Source organism: Marmota monax, unplaced genomic scaffold (assembly GCF_021218885.2).
Source record: "Marmota monax isolate L192 unplaced genomic scaffold, Marmota_monax_Labrador192_F-V1.1 WCK01_AAM20220418_F8-fsc00014, whole genome shotgun sequence".
Classification (NCBI taxonomy): domain Eukaryota; kingdom Metazoa; phylum Chordata; class Mammalia; order Rodentia; family Sciuridae; genus Marmota; species Marmota monax.
Window position 1 is genome coordinate 37,164,129 of NW_026695222.1, and position 18,571 is coordinate 37,182,699.

Here is an 18,571-nt window from a genome sequence, read left to right on the forward strand (position 1 = left end):
CCTCGGGTGTGGTGAAGGAAGCCAAAGGCCAAAAGTCACATGTGACATAGCTCCTTGTCCAAGTCTCCAGGAGGATGAACCCAGAGAGCAGAAGCCAGAGGACTGGGGAGGGACAACGGGGAGTGAGTGATCATGGTGCCGAGCTCCCTAAGGCCATGGGAAATGTCCTGGGACTAGACCGTGTGAAGTCACACAACCCTGCGGGGACACAGAAACCACGCAACTGTACTTTGAAGGACAAGCGTCGTGGTGTGTGGACCACACCTCAGTGCAGCTGTGTCTTGGTGAGGGAGGAGCAGCTGCTCAGCACCCGGCAGCCCCTGGCGCTGGACCCTCCCTTGCCGTCCTGCCACCTCCACACCCGCCGTCTGCCTGCTGAGTCCGGTCAGTGGTCCCATGTACCTGCCTGAGATGAGACCGTAGACCCTGCACCTGCAAATACACGTCCTCTTCCTGTGCTGGACCTGCTCTCCTAAGATGCACCCTGTGGAGTGTTTCCCTCAGTAAACCTGGAAGCTAAGCAGGCTCCTGGAAGGACACCTGGGGGCTGCCGGCCACCTGAGCATGTCCCACCCTGCAGGGCTTGGAGAGGCGCTCCTGTCCAGGCCTTGGGACCCTGCGCTGAGGGGGAGATGTCAGGGCACCCACTGCGGGAGCCTCGCCCGGCTCAGGAGAACCCCTCACAGCAGGGCTGGGCTCACTTTCATGGGCACCTGGGTGCCCTGGCAGGTGACGGGCACAAGCCACACCCAGTTGCCCTGAGCGTCCTGGCGTGAATGGCGAGGTCCCCCTGGAGTGTGGTGGGGACAGAGCTGGTGCAGACCCCACCTGAGCTGCTCTCCCCCCTCACAGGCACCTACGTGATGACAGTCACAGCCAATGACGCGGATGACAGCACCACGGCCAACGGCATGGTGCGGTACCGGATTGTGACCCAGACCCCTCAGAGCCCATCCCAGAACATGTTCACCATCAACAGCGAGACGGGGGACATCGTGACAGTGGCAGCAGGCCTGGACCGAGAGGTGAGACGGGCTATGGGGCCGGGCAGGGCCCTCCAGGGGTGCCGAGGACTGTCTCCTGCATGGGCAGGGAGAGGGGCAACAGAGGGGACCTGCAGCTGCCGTGGACCAGCCCCCGAGCTGGCACCGTGACCGGTCCCCAGCGAGGCCCTGCCGTGCAGGCGGCAGAGACTGGTGGCCACTCAAGAGAAACCCAAGAGAACCTGGTGGTTCTCAGGGTCCAGCCAGCACTGGACACCAGGATGTGCCCTGCCACGGGTCAGCTCCTCCACCCTGCACACCAGTGCCTTCTGCAACCTGGACAACTCCTCCTGCCCCTGCCCTGAGGGACATGAAGTGCTTCTCTTGGAAATCCTGAGTTTTACTGGGTGGCGCACCAGGGTGGCGTGGAAGGCAACTCTGCAGCCTGTGGCTTGGTGGGAAGGTGAGGTGACCGCAGGCACATCAGCGGAATTGTGGGCCCCAGTCCCAGGTCCTGCAGGCCCCAGTCACGGGTCCTCTGGGCTCTGGGAGCGGGAGTGGGCCTTGTGATGCAGGCAGGGCAGGGCTGGTGCGGAGGGCACACAGGGCCTGTCTGCAGGATTGAGGTGTCCCGCAGCGACGTTGGTGGAACTGGGCAATGGAGGGCCAGAGGGCCAGGGGCTCAGGGCCATGACCAGTCCCAGCACCGTCCACCCTACCTAGAGGACCCATCCAGGCCCTGCCACCCTCCCCAGGGGAGGAGAAGACGTGCCTGCTTGGCCTGGATAAGCCCCGCAGTTGCGGCTGGCCCTGGCTCTTCTCCTGTCCCTCAGCTGGGAGAGGTCCCAAAGGACTGAGAGCAACACAGTGTGGGGAGGGCCATGGGCAAGGTCCACCCAAGGTCAGCCAACCAGCAGACCCTCTAGATGGCCCGCTCAGGGTCCCCACCTGCCCTGGGTGGGGCCAGGCCCCATGGCCACCAGAGCAGCCAGGAGCCACAGGTAATTCTGCGGGCTGCGGCCCCCCGGACACCTCCCTACCCATAGCGGCAGCGTGGCACGCGCACTCCTCTCACATACAGGGGCCCAGGAGCCATGGAGCCCAGCCGTCCTGGAGAAGGGGCAGGGGAGCACAGTGGGCGTCAGGCCATGGACACTGCTCCCCAGGGTGGCCCTGGAGGGAGGAGCTCTGCCTGGAGCTGCCGGGGTCCACAGGCTGTGCGCTCCTGGTCCACAAGGAGGGAAGCGCAGAGATGGAGAGGGAGCCTAGGGACGTGAGGGGAGGTGGACGCTGCCTCCACTCCCAGGCCCCTGGTCAGCAGCTCGTGCAGCAGGTGGCAGTGACCCAAGCTGGGCCTGGCCACCTGCAGCCCACATGGGTGGGAGGAGAGCCTGAGGGACTGCAGGGTTTCCTGCTCCAAGGGCCCCTGCCTGAGGTAGAGACCCCCAGGCAGAGGCCAGTGCCCATCGGTTCTTCTCCTTGTTCAGCCTGTTGGTGGAGGCGAGGGCTGGTGCCCAGTGGACATGGAGCTGGTGGACGGTGTCTGTCCTCACATGGCTCCCTGTAGTGGCTGGGATGGGCGAGAGAGGGGTGGGGAGGAGACACGCGCTGCAGGGGTGCTGGGCGCGGGGTGCTGGGCTGCTCAGGGCCGTGGTGGGGAGGCCATCGCGTCTGCGCCACCAGAGAGCAGAGCTAAAGCTAAGGGAGGGACAGGAGGGTGACTCCCAGACACGAGCTCCCAGGTGCCCGCTGCATTCGCGGTGCTCAGAGCAGCCCCAGACGCCCCCCTGACAGATGAGCAGACGAGGCCCTGAGGGCCTGGGCCAGCTTCTGAACAGGCTTGGCCCCTCCAAGGGCACCTGGAGATTGCCTTGGGGACTGAGGGTGGCCCCAGGTGGCTCCAGGATCCTCGTGATCCACAAGGTCCCTCCTGCACCTCCTTGTCGACCTCCACGCATTCCCTGGGCCTTGCTGGCTCTGGGCGGCCCCTGTGCTGGGGACAGAGGCTCCATGCTCATCCAGCAAGGCCCGGCTGTCAGGGAAGCCACAGGACATGTCACTTGAGCTGCTCCCCCTGGCGGGGGAGGAGGCTGACCTGGCACAACACAAGACAGCGGTACTGCCAGGACCACCCCCCCACCCCCCCACCCCCGCTCCTTCCTCCCCTCCCCCTCCCCCGCCTCCTCCTTGGGCCTTCCTCCCCCCTTTCCCATGCCCCTCCTCCACCCCTTCCTCTTCCTCTCTCCTTCCCCACCCTCCTCTTCCTCCCCAACCCTCCTCCTGCTCCCCTCCCCTCCCCCCCACCCTTCCCTTCTGCCCTAGCCCACCCTCCTGCTCCTCCCCCGGCCTCCCCCTGCCCCCACCACTTTCTCCCTCCCCCGTCCCTCCCCTCCTGCCTCTCCCCCCCTTATTCACTGTCCCCTCCTGTCCTCCCCCACCACATGGACCCTCTGCCCTACGGTGGTTCTTGGCTCCAGTGGAAGCAAGGGGAGCGGCTGGGGGAGCCCTGGGGTGACCAGACCCAGTGTCCTTCCCAGTGGCTTGTGCTTCCTTGAGCTCCCTCTCTCCCCGGGCGGCCTGAACAGGAGCTCCTGTCTCTGGGGCAAGGTTGCCTGCGATGGACCCGGGCTTGGGAAACCAGTGGCCAGCAATACGGCAACCGGGTCAAGATGACCCATCTCCAGGCACATGCAGGGGGTCCCCTACCGTCCTGCCGCTGCAGACCCCAGGGGCTCTCCCAACTCAGGCCTGAGCTTTGGCCCGAAGGAGACATGACCATCTTCCTCGTGAGGTCCTGGTCCTGCCTCGGCTGCAGGACACCCCACAGGGTTGTATTGGACGCAACAAACCTGGAAAGCACATCCACAGTTCCTGGTTTCCCCCGAGGACACCCGCACCCCACACCACGCAGCAGGCAGTGCACGGGGAGCCTGGCGTCCTGGTGGAGCGCCTGGGCCCAGCGAGCGGCCTCTGCGAGGGGAGACCCGCCAGCCCCGTCTAATTGGGGGAGCCGTGAACTGAGCGCTCCTGCGGATCAAACCTCGGAGAGACTCCAAGTGGCTCTGGTTCCTGGAGGCTCCCTGCCCTCCCCCCAGCGGGTCCTAACTAGAATATTTATGGCCTCGTCCAAGGTGAGCGCCCCGAGCTCAGTTCTGAGGTGAGCGGGTTCTTGGAGACAGCGCACTGCTCCAGGCTGCGCCAAGTAATTAGCTCCGGCCGCCCTGTTCCGACCCCGCCAGCTGCGCCTGATGAAGTCCATGTCCCTGTGAGAGACCCCTCGGCCCCTCCTCCTGCAGATGGCCATCAGCGTCACCTCCTCAGCCTCACACTTCAGAGTCAGGTGGCACTGCCCCTCCTCACCCTGCTGGGGGTTCGTCTCCATCATGACTGGTCACATTATTCAAGTCACACAGAGACACTGCTGGTGACAAGACCAGCGCCTCCCCTCTGCTCAGCAGCAGAGTGACGCCTGGGGAATCAAGGGAGGCATGGTCCACTGTGTCCCACACCTACGGCCACAGCCCCTCCCTGCCACTGGCACAAGGGGGCACGTGCTGTCTTCTGCAGCAACACCCATGGGCTCGGCACCCAAGACCTCCTCCTGGGGTGGACGCAGAAGAGGGCACCTGGGGCAGAGGCATGCCATCCTGAGTCCAGCCTGCCCTCTCCTGTCCTCAGACCTGTCCCCGCCCAGCCGTGCTCACAGCTGCCACAGGGTTGTCACGGCACACGTGTGGCTCTGTGCTGGGGGACCCCATGGCCAGCATCTGTCCCCTGTGCACCCAGTGAGCAGCAGCCTGTCAGCCCATGTCCAGAGGCCAGATTCCTGGGGAGCCGCCTGGCCATGGGCTGGTCTGATCAGCCAGAAACTGGCTTGAGAGGAGGCCCCAAAAAGACATGTCCAGGTCCGACCCCCAGAGCCTTGAGTGTGACCATGTCTAGGAAAAGGTCTTTGCAGATATGAAAAGTGTTAGGGTCTGGAGAGGTCTTTGGGGTGAGGGTGACCCCATCCACGGACCAGCGTCCAGATAAGACACAGGTGGAGGGACACTGGGAGAGACACAGAGGAGATGGTCACATGTGGAGGGACACTGGGACAGACACAGAGGAGATGGCCACACATGGAGGCAGAGACTGGAGGGATGTGGCCACAAGCCAAGGGACACTGGTGTCACCAGGAGCTGGCAGAGGCGGGGAGGGTCCTCCCAGGAGACCCTGGAGGAGGCCTCAGACCTTGGCCTCAGACCTCTGTCCCCAGATGGCTGTCTGAAGCCACACCGTGTGTGTGGCCATTTGTTGTGGAGCCCCCTGGAGACGAGGACGTCTCTGAGGCTTCTGGGGGTGGGGGGAGGCCCTCACTTTTACATCACCTTCCTGAGGAGGGGAGACCCACAGAGAAGAGAATTCACCGTGACCTCGGCAGGGCCCGGAGCCAAGGTGAGTGAGGGTCACCAAGGCACTCAAACCTCGGCTGACCTCGGCAGAGCAGGACGCAGAGAAGCTGCTCACAGGGCCACCGGGGTGAACGGAGAGAGCAGTTCCTGGCCCATCCCCAGAGCTGAAAGAGCACTGGTTGGCTGCTTTACCTGTCACTCACCATCCAGCCCGCCCCCATGGGGCCCTGCAGGCTGCCCCCCAGGGCAGAGACAGACTGCGAGGCCTGGGAACAGGGCTGGATGGGACGACCGAGCGGCGATGAGGTCCTCGTGAAGGACATAGAGACCCAGATGGACAGAGCGGGCGTGTTCAGGCTCACAGCCTCCAGGAGTAACACGGGGCCCGAGGGCTGAGGACACCCAGGAAGCCAGCGCCTGCACATCCTGCTCCCGCATCGAGTCCCGGCCAAGAGGGGCCCTGCCTGGAGGAGACGCCGAGGGCCTCTGGGGTTCCCTCCTTTGCACCTGCCCTGCCACGGCCTCCTCTGGACGCCTTTGTTCAGAGGTCCCTAGAAGTGGGCTGGCAGGAACAGGGCCCGACACTTCTGCAGGAGTCTCCGCTGGGAACAGGGAGGACTGCAATCACAGCCACATGTGTGTGTGTGAGCAGTGGTCACTTTGTGACCACCCTCCGGCCAGCGGCCAGTGCAGGAGGTCATCAAGATGCATCCTGACTTCTGGGCTGGTACATGAGGCCAAGACCCTGGAAGAACTCTTGCCTCCCTTGCTATTGCATGGTCACTGGGTTCCCCCAAGCAAGCAACCGGGGACTACTCCCCTCCAGGGACAAAGGCAGGTGTGTGTGACACACCTGTGTGCACACATTCTGAGTGTGCACCGGTGTGCGTGGGTGGGCCTACTGCCCGGTGTGCACAGCCTCGTCTCCCAGAGGTGTGCAGGCCGGGTCTGCTCCTCTCACCCAGGGTCACCAAGAAAACCCACCCAGAAGGATGGCGGAGCTCTGCAGGACTCTGTGGTCCACTTTCCAGGGAACTTGCAGACTCCGCGGGCAGCCTGGCCACCTGGAAATGGTGATGGGGTGAGAAGTGGCCAGGAGAGAAAGGGCTGCTGTGAGGAGGCCAGGGCAGGAGGCTCGTCCTCCACAGAGCCTGGGGAGGGACTGTCAGAAACACGGACGTGCTGCAAGAAATCAGACAGGCGCTCGGAGGCCGTGGGAAGGTGAGCCTTTACTCGGGCCAGAAGGGCCTCTGGAAGCCGGCTGGCAAGGCCCCTGGGCAGCAGGGCACCTGTCTGTATTCCTGATGCAGTGCTGCCCTGGGCCCTGGGCCCTGACTGGAGACTTGGGGATGCAATCTACGCGATTGGCTCGTTTTAAAATTGGACCGGGCGAAGGGAAGGGCTACAGTTAGAATGGCCACCCTGAATCCAGTGAAGGCTGAACACACATTCTGGAAACACCACCAGACTCCCTGTTTCCACGAGGTGAGCGGCTTCCCCACTAACCAGGCTCCACAGCCATCGGACACCCCCAGGGAGCCACCAAAAGCAGGGCTGCCAAGCCGTGGCCACCACCCAGATCCCCTCCCACCCGGCCACCCGCGGTTGGGCAGCCTGGGAGCTGGGTTTAAATCGTTGGGGAGAAACACTGAACAGGTGGCAGAGACCACAGGTGGGCTCTCGTCCCTCCAGCCCCCGAGCTCAGCATTTCCTCTCCGGCCCCTTCAGAAGTGGTCAGCCAGAGGGCTGGGCCCCACAGGACTGCCAAAGGAAGTAGCTCCCACCCTGCCAAGGCCGCCCCAGGGAAGGTCCCCACAGAGACTCGGGGGATGCCCCCTGGTGGCCGTGTGACCACTGCAGGAGCCTCTGCTGTCCAAGGGCTGCCTTCCCGGAAGAGGTGAGGAGGTCTATGGAAGACCATCGAGCTGCTCCCCGGTCCCTTCAGGGGCAGAGTCCTGGCCACCTGAGGTTCTGCGAGAACGGATCTCAGGTGAGAGCAGAAAAGCTGTGCAGCAGGCTACAGAGGACGCTCGGTCAGGAGCCACCACCCAGAAACGTCCCAAAACACACAGAAACGTCCAGACAGGGTGGAAAGTGCCCGTGTGTCTCAAACTGTGCAGACCAGGTGAGGCAGCCCGGGGACATGTGAAACGTTGACACGAGCAGACACAGCACATCCAGACGGGTCCAGGAACGCGCCTCACAGCCCAGCCCCAAGTTTCCAGAGCCCTCCTCCCAGCCACGGTCCTCTCGGCCGCTCCCTGGCACCAGCGCGGGAGACAGAGGCCGAGAGAAGCAGCGCACGGCACCTCCCTCCAAAGGACAGTGAAAGGAACCACAGAAGGCCCTGTCTCCTCTGAGGGGACGAAGCCGTCAGCCACCCCAGAGCCACCAAGCAAGCCCCAGGCACTGACACCGGCTCTTCCCCCGTCTCACGGGTTTCCCTGCAGCGCCGTCCTGTGCTGGGCTGGCCACGCGTCCACCCTGGAGCAGCAGCCGGGGTCACAATGCTCTGCAGGGGCACAGCCTGTTCCCGCTGGGGCTCAGCGAGAGGGCACACTGCCCAGGCCAGGCCGCAGAGGGACCCTGGACAGCCAGGGGCTGGTCACAAGCAGGGGCCCTTGGGAACAGCTGGAGATGGGCTGCTGGGACAGATAGACAGCGTCCATTCCTCACAGGGGTCCCTGGCAGGACCACCGGGGCTGTGCGCCAGCCTCCCACCCCTGGTACTCCCCTACCTCTGCACCCAGACCCACCGCCCCCTCCAGGAAGCCCTCACTGGTCATCAGCAGCCTTCCCTCAGCGCCAGCGAGGGGGACGAGACGGCCACGGGGAGAGAAAGACAGTATGTGAGAGCCTCGGAACCTCCGTCCAGCTGCAGGCTGAAGCAGAGACCTCCGCGGCCTCCCTGCCTCAGGCCCGGAGGAGCTGCTGTCTCAGCTGCGCTCCCCAGAAAGCTCACCTGGGCCCAGACAGAAGGGGACCCCCGGGGTCATGGGTGGGGCAGCTGGGCCATGGCCCTGAAGCCCCTGGGGTGGGGTCCCTCGGGGTGGGCAGAGGGCAAGGTGGAGGGTGGAGTGACAGGTGCTTGCTGTGACGCAGCAGCCGGGCAGCAGGCAGGACCCTCCTGGGGTGTGAGGAGGCCCCTCCTCGGGGGTGAGGACCCCAGGAAGCCAGGTCCCAGGGCAGGGCTGGACAGAGCGGGTTTGCAGAGGGCTGGCAGGTGTTGGGCCGGCAAGGGCAGGGGTGGCCCCCATTCAGAACCATCCCGAGGCACCCTCTGAGGGGACACATGCCCAGCCCACCCCCGGGGAGAGCCTCAGAGTCGGAGCACAGGGCACCTGTGTGGCGACGGTTTCTGGGGCCAGGGTGCCCCTGAGGATCACCTGGGCCAGGTGGGATGTGTGCTGGGCAGGGCCTCCCCCACACCAGGATGCAGCCCAGCTGAAGGGCCGCAGGCTCAGGGCAGGAAGCTGGAAGCTGAAGGGCCGCAGGCTCTGTTGCTGGAAGCTGGGTCCTGGTCCCCAGTGCCAAAACAATAACGAGGACACGGTTTTGAGAAAGAGGAGAGTCTTATTGTTTTGCTAGCAAAGTAGAAACACAGGGGACTCCTGCCCCAGAGGCTGTGATTCTGCCCAGCCAGGGGAACAGAGGGGATTTTGGTTTGGGATCTGGTTTTGGTTTTCAGTAGTGGTTTATTTTGTTGTTGACACTGTTCTTTCAGATAGGCATGACAGTAGAATGCATTTGACATAGCAGATACATGTGGGGTGTGACTTCCCCTTCTTGTGGTCGTACATGATGTGGAGTTACACCTGTTGTATATTCAAATGTACATAGGAAAGGGATTCCTGGTTCATTCTACTGTCTTTCCTATTCCCAGCCTCCCTCCCTTCCCTTCATTTCTCTTTGTCTAATCCAAAGAACTTCTATTCTTTTCTCCCCGCAACATTGTGTGTTAGCGCCCGCATATCAGAAAGAACATTCAGCCTTTGGTTATTTGGGACCGGCTTATTTCACTTAGCATGATAGTCTCCAGTTTCATCCATTTACTGGCAAATGCCATAACTTCACTCTTCTTTAAAGCTGAATAATATTCCATTGGATATATATATATACCACATTTTCTTAATCCATTCATCTGTTGAAGGATACCTAGGTTGTTGGTTCCATAGTTTAGCTATTGTGAATTGAGCTGCTACAAACATTGATGTGGCTGTGTCATTATAGTATGCTCATTTTAATTCCTTTAAGTATAAACCAAGGAGTGGGATAGCTGGGCCAAATGGTGGTTCCGTTCCAAGTTTTCTGAGGACTCTCCATACTGCTTTCCATAGAGGTTGCACCAATTTGCAGTCCCACCAGCAATGTATGATGAGGGTGCCTTTCCCCCACATCCTCGCCCACATTTATTGTTGCCTGTATTCTTGATGATGGTCATTCTGACAGGAGATGAAATGTTAGTGTAGTTTTGACTTGCATTGCTCTAATTGCTAGAGATGTTGAACACTTTTTCATGTTTGTTGCTCAATTGTATTTCTTCTTCTGTGAAGTCTCTGTTCAGTTCCTTGGCCCATTTATTGATTGGTTATTTGGGTTTTTGGTGTTAAGTTTTTTGAGTTCTTTATATATCCCAGAGACTAATGCTTTATCAGAGGTGCATGTGGTAAAGATTTTCTCCCATTCTGCAGGCTCTCTCCTCACATTATTTATTGTTTTGTTTGCTGTGAAGAAGATTTTAAGTTGATTCCATCCCATTTGTTGATTTTTTATTTTACTTCTTGTGCTTTAGGAGCCTGTTGAGGAATTCAGCTCTGACATGATAGAGAGTGGGTCCTGCGTTTTCTTCTATTAGGCACAGGGTCTCTGTTCTAGTGCCTAGGTCCTTGATCCGCCTTGAGGTGAGTTTTGTGCACAGTGAGAGACAGGGGTTTAGTTTCATTTTACTACTTATGGATTTCCAGTTTTCCCAGCACCATTTGTTGAAGAGACTGTCTTTTCTCCAGTGAATGTTTTCGGCACCTTTGTCTAGTCTGAGATAACTGTATATATGTGGGTTAGTCTCTGTGTCCTCTATTCTGTACCATTGGTCTACATGTCTGTTTGGGGGCCAATACCATGCCATTTTGTTACTATAGCTCTGTAGTACAGTGTAAGGTCTGGTGTAGTGATGCCTCCTGCTTCCCTCTTCCCACTAAGGATTGCTTTGGTTATTCTGGGTCTCTTATTTTTCCAAATGAATTTCAAGATTGCTTTTTCTATTTCTATGAAGAATGTCTTTGGGATTTTAATAGGAATTGTATTGAATCTGTATAACACTCTTGGTAATATGGCTATTTTGACAATGTTAATTCTGCCTATCCAGGAGCAAGGGAGATCTTTGCATCCATTTCTTTTAGTGTTCTGCAGTTTTCATCGTAGAGGACTTTTACTTCCTTTGTTAGATTGAGTCCCCATTTTTTCTTTTTGAGGCTATTGTGAATAGGGTAGTTTTCCTAATTTCTCTTTCAGTGGATTCATACTGATGTATAGGAATGCACTTGGCTCATGAGTGTTGATTTTATCTCCTGCTATTTTGCTGAATTCATTTATTAGTTGTAGAACATTTCTGGTGGAATTTTTGGATCTTCTTTAAATATAGAATCATGTCATCAGCAAATAGTGACAGTTTGAGTTCTTCTTTTCCTATTTGTATCCCTTTAATTTCTTTCTTCTAATTGCTCTGGCTAGAGTTTCAGGGACCATGTTGACTAAACGTAGTGAAAGAGGACACTCTTGTCTTGTTCCAGTTCTTGGAAGGCATGTTTTCTTTTTTCTCCATTGAGAATGATTGGGTTTAGCGTAGATACTCTTACAGTGTTGAAGTATGTTTCTAGATCCCTGGTTTTACAGTGTTTTGAACATGAAGGGTGCTGTATTTTGTCAAACACTCTCTTTCCATCTATTGAGATGATCGTATGATTCTTGTCTTTAAGTCTGTTGATGTGATGAATCATGTTTATTGATTTCTGTATGTTGAACCAACCTTGAGTCCCTGGGATAAACCCCACTTGATCATGATGCACAATCTTTTTAATAAGTCTTTGTATGCAAAATATTGCCAGTATTTTATTAAGAATGTTTTATCTATGTTCATGAAGTTTTCTTTCTTGATTTGTCTTCTCTGTTTGGGACATCAAGGTCACACTACTTCATAGAATGATTTTGGGAGGGTCTCCTCCTTTTCTGTTTCATGGAATAATCGGAGGAGGATTGGTGTGGACTCTTCCTTGGCAGTCTGGTAGGACTCAGCTGAGAATCCTGTGCTCCTGGGCTTCTCTTTGTTGGTAGGCTTTTTTTTAAAGAGAGAGGGAGAGAGAGAGAGAGAAAGAGAGAGAGAGAGAGAGAGAGAGAAATTTTTAATATTTATTTTTTAGTTTTCGGTGGACACAACATCTTTTATTTTTTATTTTTATGTGGTGCTGAGGATCGAACCCAGCACCCCACACATGCCAGGCGAGCGCGCTACCGCTTGAGCTACTTCCCCAGCCCTTGTTGGTAGGCATTTGATGGCACCTTCAATTTCATTGCTTGAAATTGATCTGTTTAAATTTTCTAGTCCTCCTGATTCAATGTGGGGAGGTCGTATGTCTCTAGAAATTTGTTGATGTCCTCAAGATTTTCAATTATAATATAAATTTTCAAAATAGTTTTTAATTATCTTCTGTATTTCAATAGTGTTCGTTGTGATGTTTCCTTTTTCATTGTGAATTTTAGTAACATGAGTTTTCTCTTTCTCTTCATTGCCTACACTAAGGGCTTATCGGCTTTTCTTTTTTTTTTTCTTTTTTCTTTTTTTCTTTCTTTTTTTTTTATTGGCTTGTTTCAATTTCATTGGTTTCAGCTCTGATTTTAATTATTTCCCGTCTTTTGCTGTTGGTGTTGATTTGTTCTTCTTTTTCTAGGGCTTTGAGATGTAATGTTTGGTTATTTATTTGGTGACTTTCTATTCTTTTAATGAATGAAACAATATACTCTTTGAATATACTGTTTGGGGTATAAATATTTATGATTGTTATGTCTTGTTGATGTGCAATTCCCTTAACCAGTATGAAATGTCCTTCTGGGTCTCATCTAATTAACTTTGGCTTGAAGTCCACATTATCTGATGTGAGGATAAAAAGCCCTGCTTATTTACAAGACCCATGTGAATGATATTTTTCTCCCATCCTTTTATCTTCATTCTGTGGAGGTCTTTGCCCATGAGGTGAGTCTCTTGGAGACAGCATATTAATGGGTCTGGTCTTTTGACTCAATCTGCCAGTCTATATATCTTTTGATTCAATCTGCCAATCTATACCTTTTGATTGATGAGTTTAGACCATTTACATTTAATGTTATTATTGAGAAATGATTTTTATCCTCTGCATTTTTATTTATTTATGATTTTTAATTTGAATTTGTTTCTCCTTTGACTGACTGTTCTTCTAGTGTAGTTCTTCCTTTTGCTGGTTTTCACTTTTATTTTTCATTTTTTCTTCATGAAATATTTTATTGAATATGTTTTGTAGTGCAGTCTTTCTAGTTTTGAATTCTTTTAACTTTTTTGTCATGGAAGGTTTTAATTTCATTGTCCAAAGCTTGATTTTGCTGGGTATAGTATTCTTGGCTGACATCCATTTTCTCTCAGAGCTTGGTGTATATTATTCCAAGACCTTTTAGCTTTGGGGGGTCTGGGTTGAGAAATCAGCTGAGATCTGGATTGGTTTCTCACAAGATGTTACTTGCAGTTTTTCTCTAGCAGCTTTTAAAATTCTATCCTTATTCTCTATGTTAGGCATTTTCATAACAATGTGCCTTGGTGTGGATCTGCTGTATCTGTATATTTAGGGTCCTGTGTGATATTGTATGTGCTAAGTCTCCTACATTTGATTTTCCATTTTGTTCTTTAGGTTTGGGAAATTTTCTAATATCATTTCATTGAAAAGATAGTGCATTTCTTTGGTTTGTGTCTTCAACCTTTCATCTATCATGATAGATCTTAAGTTTGGTCTTTTCATGTTAACCCATATTTCTTGGAAGTTCTGCTCATGGTCTCTTAATATCTTTTTCTCCATGATCAACTTTATTTTCAAAATTATATATTTTGTCTTCATTGCCTGAAATTCGGTCTTCTAAATGGTCTAGTCTGTTCATGATGCTTTCAAGTGAATTTTTAATTTGGTTTATTGTTTCCTTCATTTCAAATATTTCTACTTGATTTTTTTTTTAGAATTGCTCTTTATTTTACTTCTTGTATTTTCTCTCTGATATCACTCCTTACATCATCTTTACCTCACAGATCAGTTTAACTGTGTACATTCTAAACTCCTTCTCTGACATTTCTTCCACTGGGGTCTTGATAGACTCTGTTATTGGGGTATCTTGGTTTGTTTGGGGCAATTTGTTCCCTTGCTTTTTCATGTTGTTGGTGTGTCTCCCCATTTAACAGTGTGGATCTGAGGCAGTCGTGTTTTTACCCTGTGGACTTAGAGTGTCCCTGAAGTTTCCCGTGCCTCAGGGTTTATGACAGATAGCTACGGCACCCAATGCAGACAGTATACAGCATTAAACCAAGCAGTCCCTGCTCTGGTATCTGTGATGTTAACTGTCAGAATAAACAGAAGTCGTAGGTTTTCAAAGAGGCAATTCGAAGGCTACGTTCCACCTGTTCTCTGTCTGAAGTTGTAATTCCTTTGTTAATTTGGGAGGTAGTCATTTCTGAGATGTTCTGGTGCCTTCCCCAAGTCTGAATTACTTCATTCCTGTGGTCACTCTGCCTAGGGTGGGGAAGAAAGGTGACCCTGTCTCCCCTGAGATTAGGGAAAGGAGAGAAAGAAAGGTCGTTTAAAAAATAAGTCTCAGTGGCAGAGCAGCAAGGGCGGTTTTCAAAGCATAAAGTGGACCACGTTGGCAGGAGAGGGCTAGGGCTGGGGGAGGGCTCAGCCTTACAGTGACCTGGGGACATCCTGCAGGCCCCACGGAGTCTGTCCTGGGGCCACCAGCCGCGCACAGCCCCACTAGGACCCCTCGGGCTTTGCTGCCCACACCTTGGGATATAGCTCTCGCCACACTGTCCACTCTGTATACTGTGCAATTTGGGTTTGGGTGTGCATTGAGTGACCACCACCACCTCCATGTAACTCCTGGATGTGTTCGTCACCCAAAGGAGACCCCTTCACCGTCACTCCATCCCCCACCGCCCCAGCCCTGGCGGCCACCGACCTGCCTGCCTCTGCAGACTTGCCCGGTTGGACCTTGCCCAGGAGCAGCGGCGCTCAGGGTGTGCTGTCCTGCCCGGCCTGAGCTCCTGGGTGGGCAGCGGGCAGCGGTACTCCTCCTGTCACCGCTGGGCAGATGGGCTGTGTCTGATCCCTGCGGTCACTTGGGCTGTTGGCTGTGTAAATGCTGCTCCTGGGAGCTGCTGAAGCACACGTGGATCTGTTCCCTGCAGCAGGGTTCCCGGGTCAGGTGGTAAGGAGGGCTGAACTGCCCACGGTGTCCGCCGTGCCGCCTCACCTCTCCACGGCAACCACCCAGGGATCCTCTGAACACACTCATGCCCAGGGCAGACAAGGGCAGGCGGCAGGTGCTGAGCCACATGGGAAGGTGCACCCCAGCCTGCTCCACTGCTCAGCACAGAGGGGAAGGAGATTCCAGCTGTGACCACCCGGGAGCCCCAGAGGTGTGAGTCCCAACAGAGGGCCACAGGGAGCTAGCACAGAGCTGCACAGCCCCTTCCAGAGCGTTGGTGGGCAGCACCTGCCCTGCTGCAGCCTCACCCAGGGAGGAAGGGTGCTGGGGTCTTGGCTCTTGGCCTAGATTCACCCCCATACTGGCCACCTGCTTGGTGCACAAGCCCAGAGTGGGGCGAGTCATGCTGGCAGCCTCGCAGGTAGAACAGGCCCTGGTCGTCACAGGGAGGGGCAGTGCCAAGGGTAACTTCAGGGTCCCTGCTGCTGGCCCGGCTTGTCCCAAGTGGCCTGGTTGGCTGTGCGTCCTGCTGGGGAGGACCTCGAGGCCCCAGGTCAGGCCAGCCACTGCATTATTGACAGGTGCCCTGCGGAATCTGCATGCTGAGCTCTGCAGAGGTGAGAAGAGCCCGGGGACAGCACTGTGGTTTCTTCTCTGCTCTCAAATTGAAAACGGTCAGATCACTGTTGAGTGAATTCACTAAAGCTCCTCTGCTCACGGTGTGGCTGGCTCCAGGGGTCCCCCTGTTCTCTGTGCCCAGTGGGAGTCTGCCTGGGCTGGCCAACAGGAAGCCCTGTCCAGGACATTCACAGTGGGGGCCGCCCTGGACACTGCCCACCCAGTCACTTCCTTTCATCTCCATGAAGGGTTGATCGTGAGCAGAGGCTGCATATTCAGGGCCCCCAGGGCCTGCAGGGCAGATCACTGGACTCCAGGACATGCCCTGGTCAGCCCTGACCTCAGGGAGCTCTAGCTCCCCAGGAAGACATAGACCATTGGTAAGATGGGGGTCAGAGAACAGGGCTAGACACATGTGGTAAGCTCACCTCTCAGGGCCGAGGTGGGGCCAGAGACCCCAGAAAACTGAGTCCTGCCTGCCATCCTCCCAGGTCCCTCCACTGCATCATGAGAAGGTGAGATGCACAAAGTCCCACATCTGACTACCCTGAACCCACAGCAGTCACCCGCCACACAGATGAGACACACCTTCAGGAGGCTATTTCCAGGAAGGCCTCGCGGCCCAGCTCCATGGTAGAAGCTTTGACGCTGCCCACCGCCTCCCACATGCCCACAAATCCAGAAGGGGCAGGTGACCCCAGCTAGGCCTGGAAGGACACTCTGACCCAAGCCACAGAGGAGCCTGAGCCTTCTGCCCACACTCCTGTGGATGCCATTGATCCCGGGCCAGGCCAACCTTGCCAGGGGTCAGCGCCCCACAGGAAGGCCACTGGTGCTCTGGGTCCCTGCGGGAATTCTTCCTTCTTACTGGGGGCGAGCTGTGCCCCTGGTGGCCGGCAAGCACCCCGTCCTGCCTCCCAGAAGCAAGCCCAGCCCGCCCTCTAGTGGCAGTCGCGGCGCTCGCCTGCCCGCGCACAGACCAGCAAGCACCACGGGAACCTGCGTGCACATGCACACACAGCACACACAGGCACGCCCTTGTACACACCTTACACACCTGTGGGTGCACGTGCATGTGTCCATTTCTAAAGTGTCACTCCCCCAGTGTCTTCCGAGTGCAGTAGCCAGGTGGGTCTGAGCACAGGCTGTGCCATGGCCGAGGTGCCGTCCTGCCAAGGTGCGTGTGGAGACTGGTCCTCTGGCGTGGCCTTCTTCCTGTCCTCTGATTATCCCTCCTGTGGCCCTCGGCCTGTGTTGTTCTCGAGGCTCTCGGTCTGGCCCCTTCTGCCAGGGCCACACAGAGGGGCCTGCAGTGCCTGTCCAGCCTTGGAAAGAGGCGCTGAGAACCCCATGCAGCTTAGGTTCTCAAATTGTCCTTGGAAGGGGAGAAACTCAGACTCTTAAAGAACTAGAGAAACCGGTGGAAATGAAAGTCTCCAAAGAGGTGCCTGCTGCCCGGACAGACGTCCTCTGTCTCCAGCCACAGGGCTGCCTGCACGATGCTGCCCGTCCAGTGGCAGGGAGGCAAAGATGGGATGGGGCGGGGGCACCCGATACTTGGACTCACTTCTGTAGCCTGCTACCAATGTGGTGCCTCCGCCTCAGCCCATCTCTGCAGCATCCCAGCCGGAAGCCAAGCGCCGGAAGCCAAGCCCGCAGTGCCACAACACCAGGCCCTTCCCGCCTCTGGGAGCACCAACACCACTGGCAAAGGGAGGAAGCAGCGGGAGGGACACTGCCAGGCGTGGGCGGGCGGGTCTCCATGGGGATGGACAGAGAGCACAGCCTTGTGCTTGGAGCCCGAGGCCCCTCAGACAGGGCCCTCTGCCATGAGCAGTGCCACCGTGCCCAAGGCCAGCGAGGCGGTGCCCGGTCACATGAGCCTGCACCAGCCTCCGTGGCAAAGCCCAGCAGAGCTGCTGCCAAGGGCAGCCAGTCCAAGTGGTACAGACTGGACTCTGCACACGCCCACCCTGCATGCAGAGGCTACCCGGGCAGCAGAGGCACCTGGCGCAGCCTGCTGGGACTCCCCAGGCACATCTCAGTGAACCGGGTAGCTGGGCACTGGTCTTGTGCCCACATCCTGCAGGAGCAAGAGTCAGGGTCATGCAGCACTTGGAGGGCAAGTAGAGGGCCCCTTTCTGCCTTGGTCCCCAGAACCCTTGCTGCCCACATGGTGCCAGTGAGAGACGGGCAGGTCCCACAGACAGCTGCCCACCAGGCTGGGCCTCTGCTGTCCTGCAAGAGCCTTGGCCTCTATCAGAAAGGGGTGTGCACAGGCCACCGCTGCTGACGGGGCTCAGCATCCTGCACTCCCACGGGCTGGGAGCGAGCGGCCGAGGCCTGCTGCGTGGGAACGTGCAGGAGCTGCCCGGCTGGCACGTCTTCCCACAGCCACACCTGGGCCCCAGACCTCCCCACCCGTCTTCCTTCCCGCCTGAGTCCTGCCTGCACTTCAGCGAGGCACCCCAACCCGTGGCCGTGGCCCTGGCCTGGGCCTCCCTTTGCCAACTGTTTCATCTGGCACCAAAGGCGACCCATGTCCATTGAGGGGCCCTGAGATGGAGACAGAGCCGACCTCCTCCAGTCACCTGTCACTGCCCCAAGGGAAAGGGACAGTTCCCACAGACAGCTTCAGCCCCAGACTTCTGGAGAGGGCTGTCCTCGGTCCTCTGCACCAGCCCCAGCAGAAAGGGCACCCTGTCCACCAACACCAGGCTGACCTCTCCTCCTCGCACCCTCCCCTCCAGAAAGTGCAGCAGTACACGGTCATCGTGCAGGCCACCGACATGGAAGGCAACCTCAACTACGGGCTCTCAAACACGGCCACGGCCATCATCACGGTGACAGACGTGAACGACAACCCCCCTGAATTCACCACGAGCACAGTGAGTACCGAGGCCACCGCAGCGCCCGCAGGGCTCTGATGACCATTGCTGGCTGACGCGTCTCTCCCTCGCCCTGTGTGGGTGGAGGGGCTGGACAGGTCGTGGATGGAATGGCCCCGACACAGGAAGCTGAGGCTCAGCGGCCCCCAGCTAGGTCCCCTTGGAGGAGAGCGGCCAGAGGCTCCACAGGAAGGGC

At 56.4% G+C, this 18,571-nt stretch overlaps 1 protein-coding gene across 3 annotated transcripts in view; it reads left to right on the forward strand.

Annotated features, from left to right (window-relative positions):
- The window catches only part of Cdh4 (cadherin 4), a 408,941-nt gene that overhangs the window by 359,225 nt on the left and 31,145 nt on the right, over nt 1–18,571 (forward strand). For all 3 annotated transcript variants that reach the window (XM_046433120.2, XM_046433122.2, XM_046433121.2), the window contains 2 exons: nt 853–1,025; nt 18,238–18,375. In XM_046433120.2, coding sequence (XP_046289076.1) covers nt 853–1,025; nt 18,238–18,375 — 311 coding nt within the window. The remainder of the gene's footprint in view (nt 1–852; nt 1,026–18,237; nt 18,376–18,571) is intronic.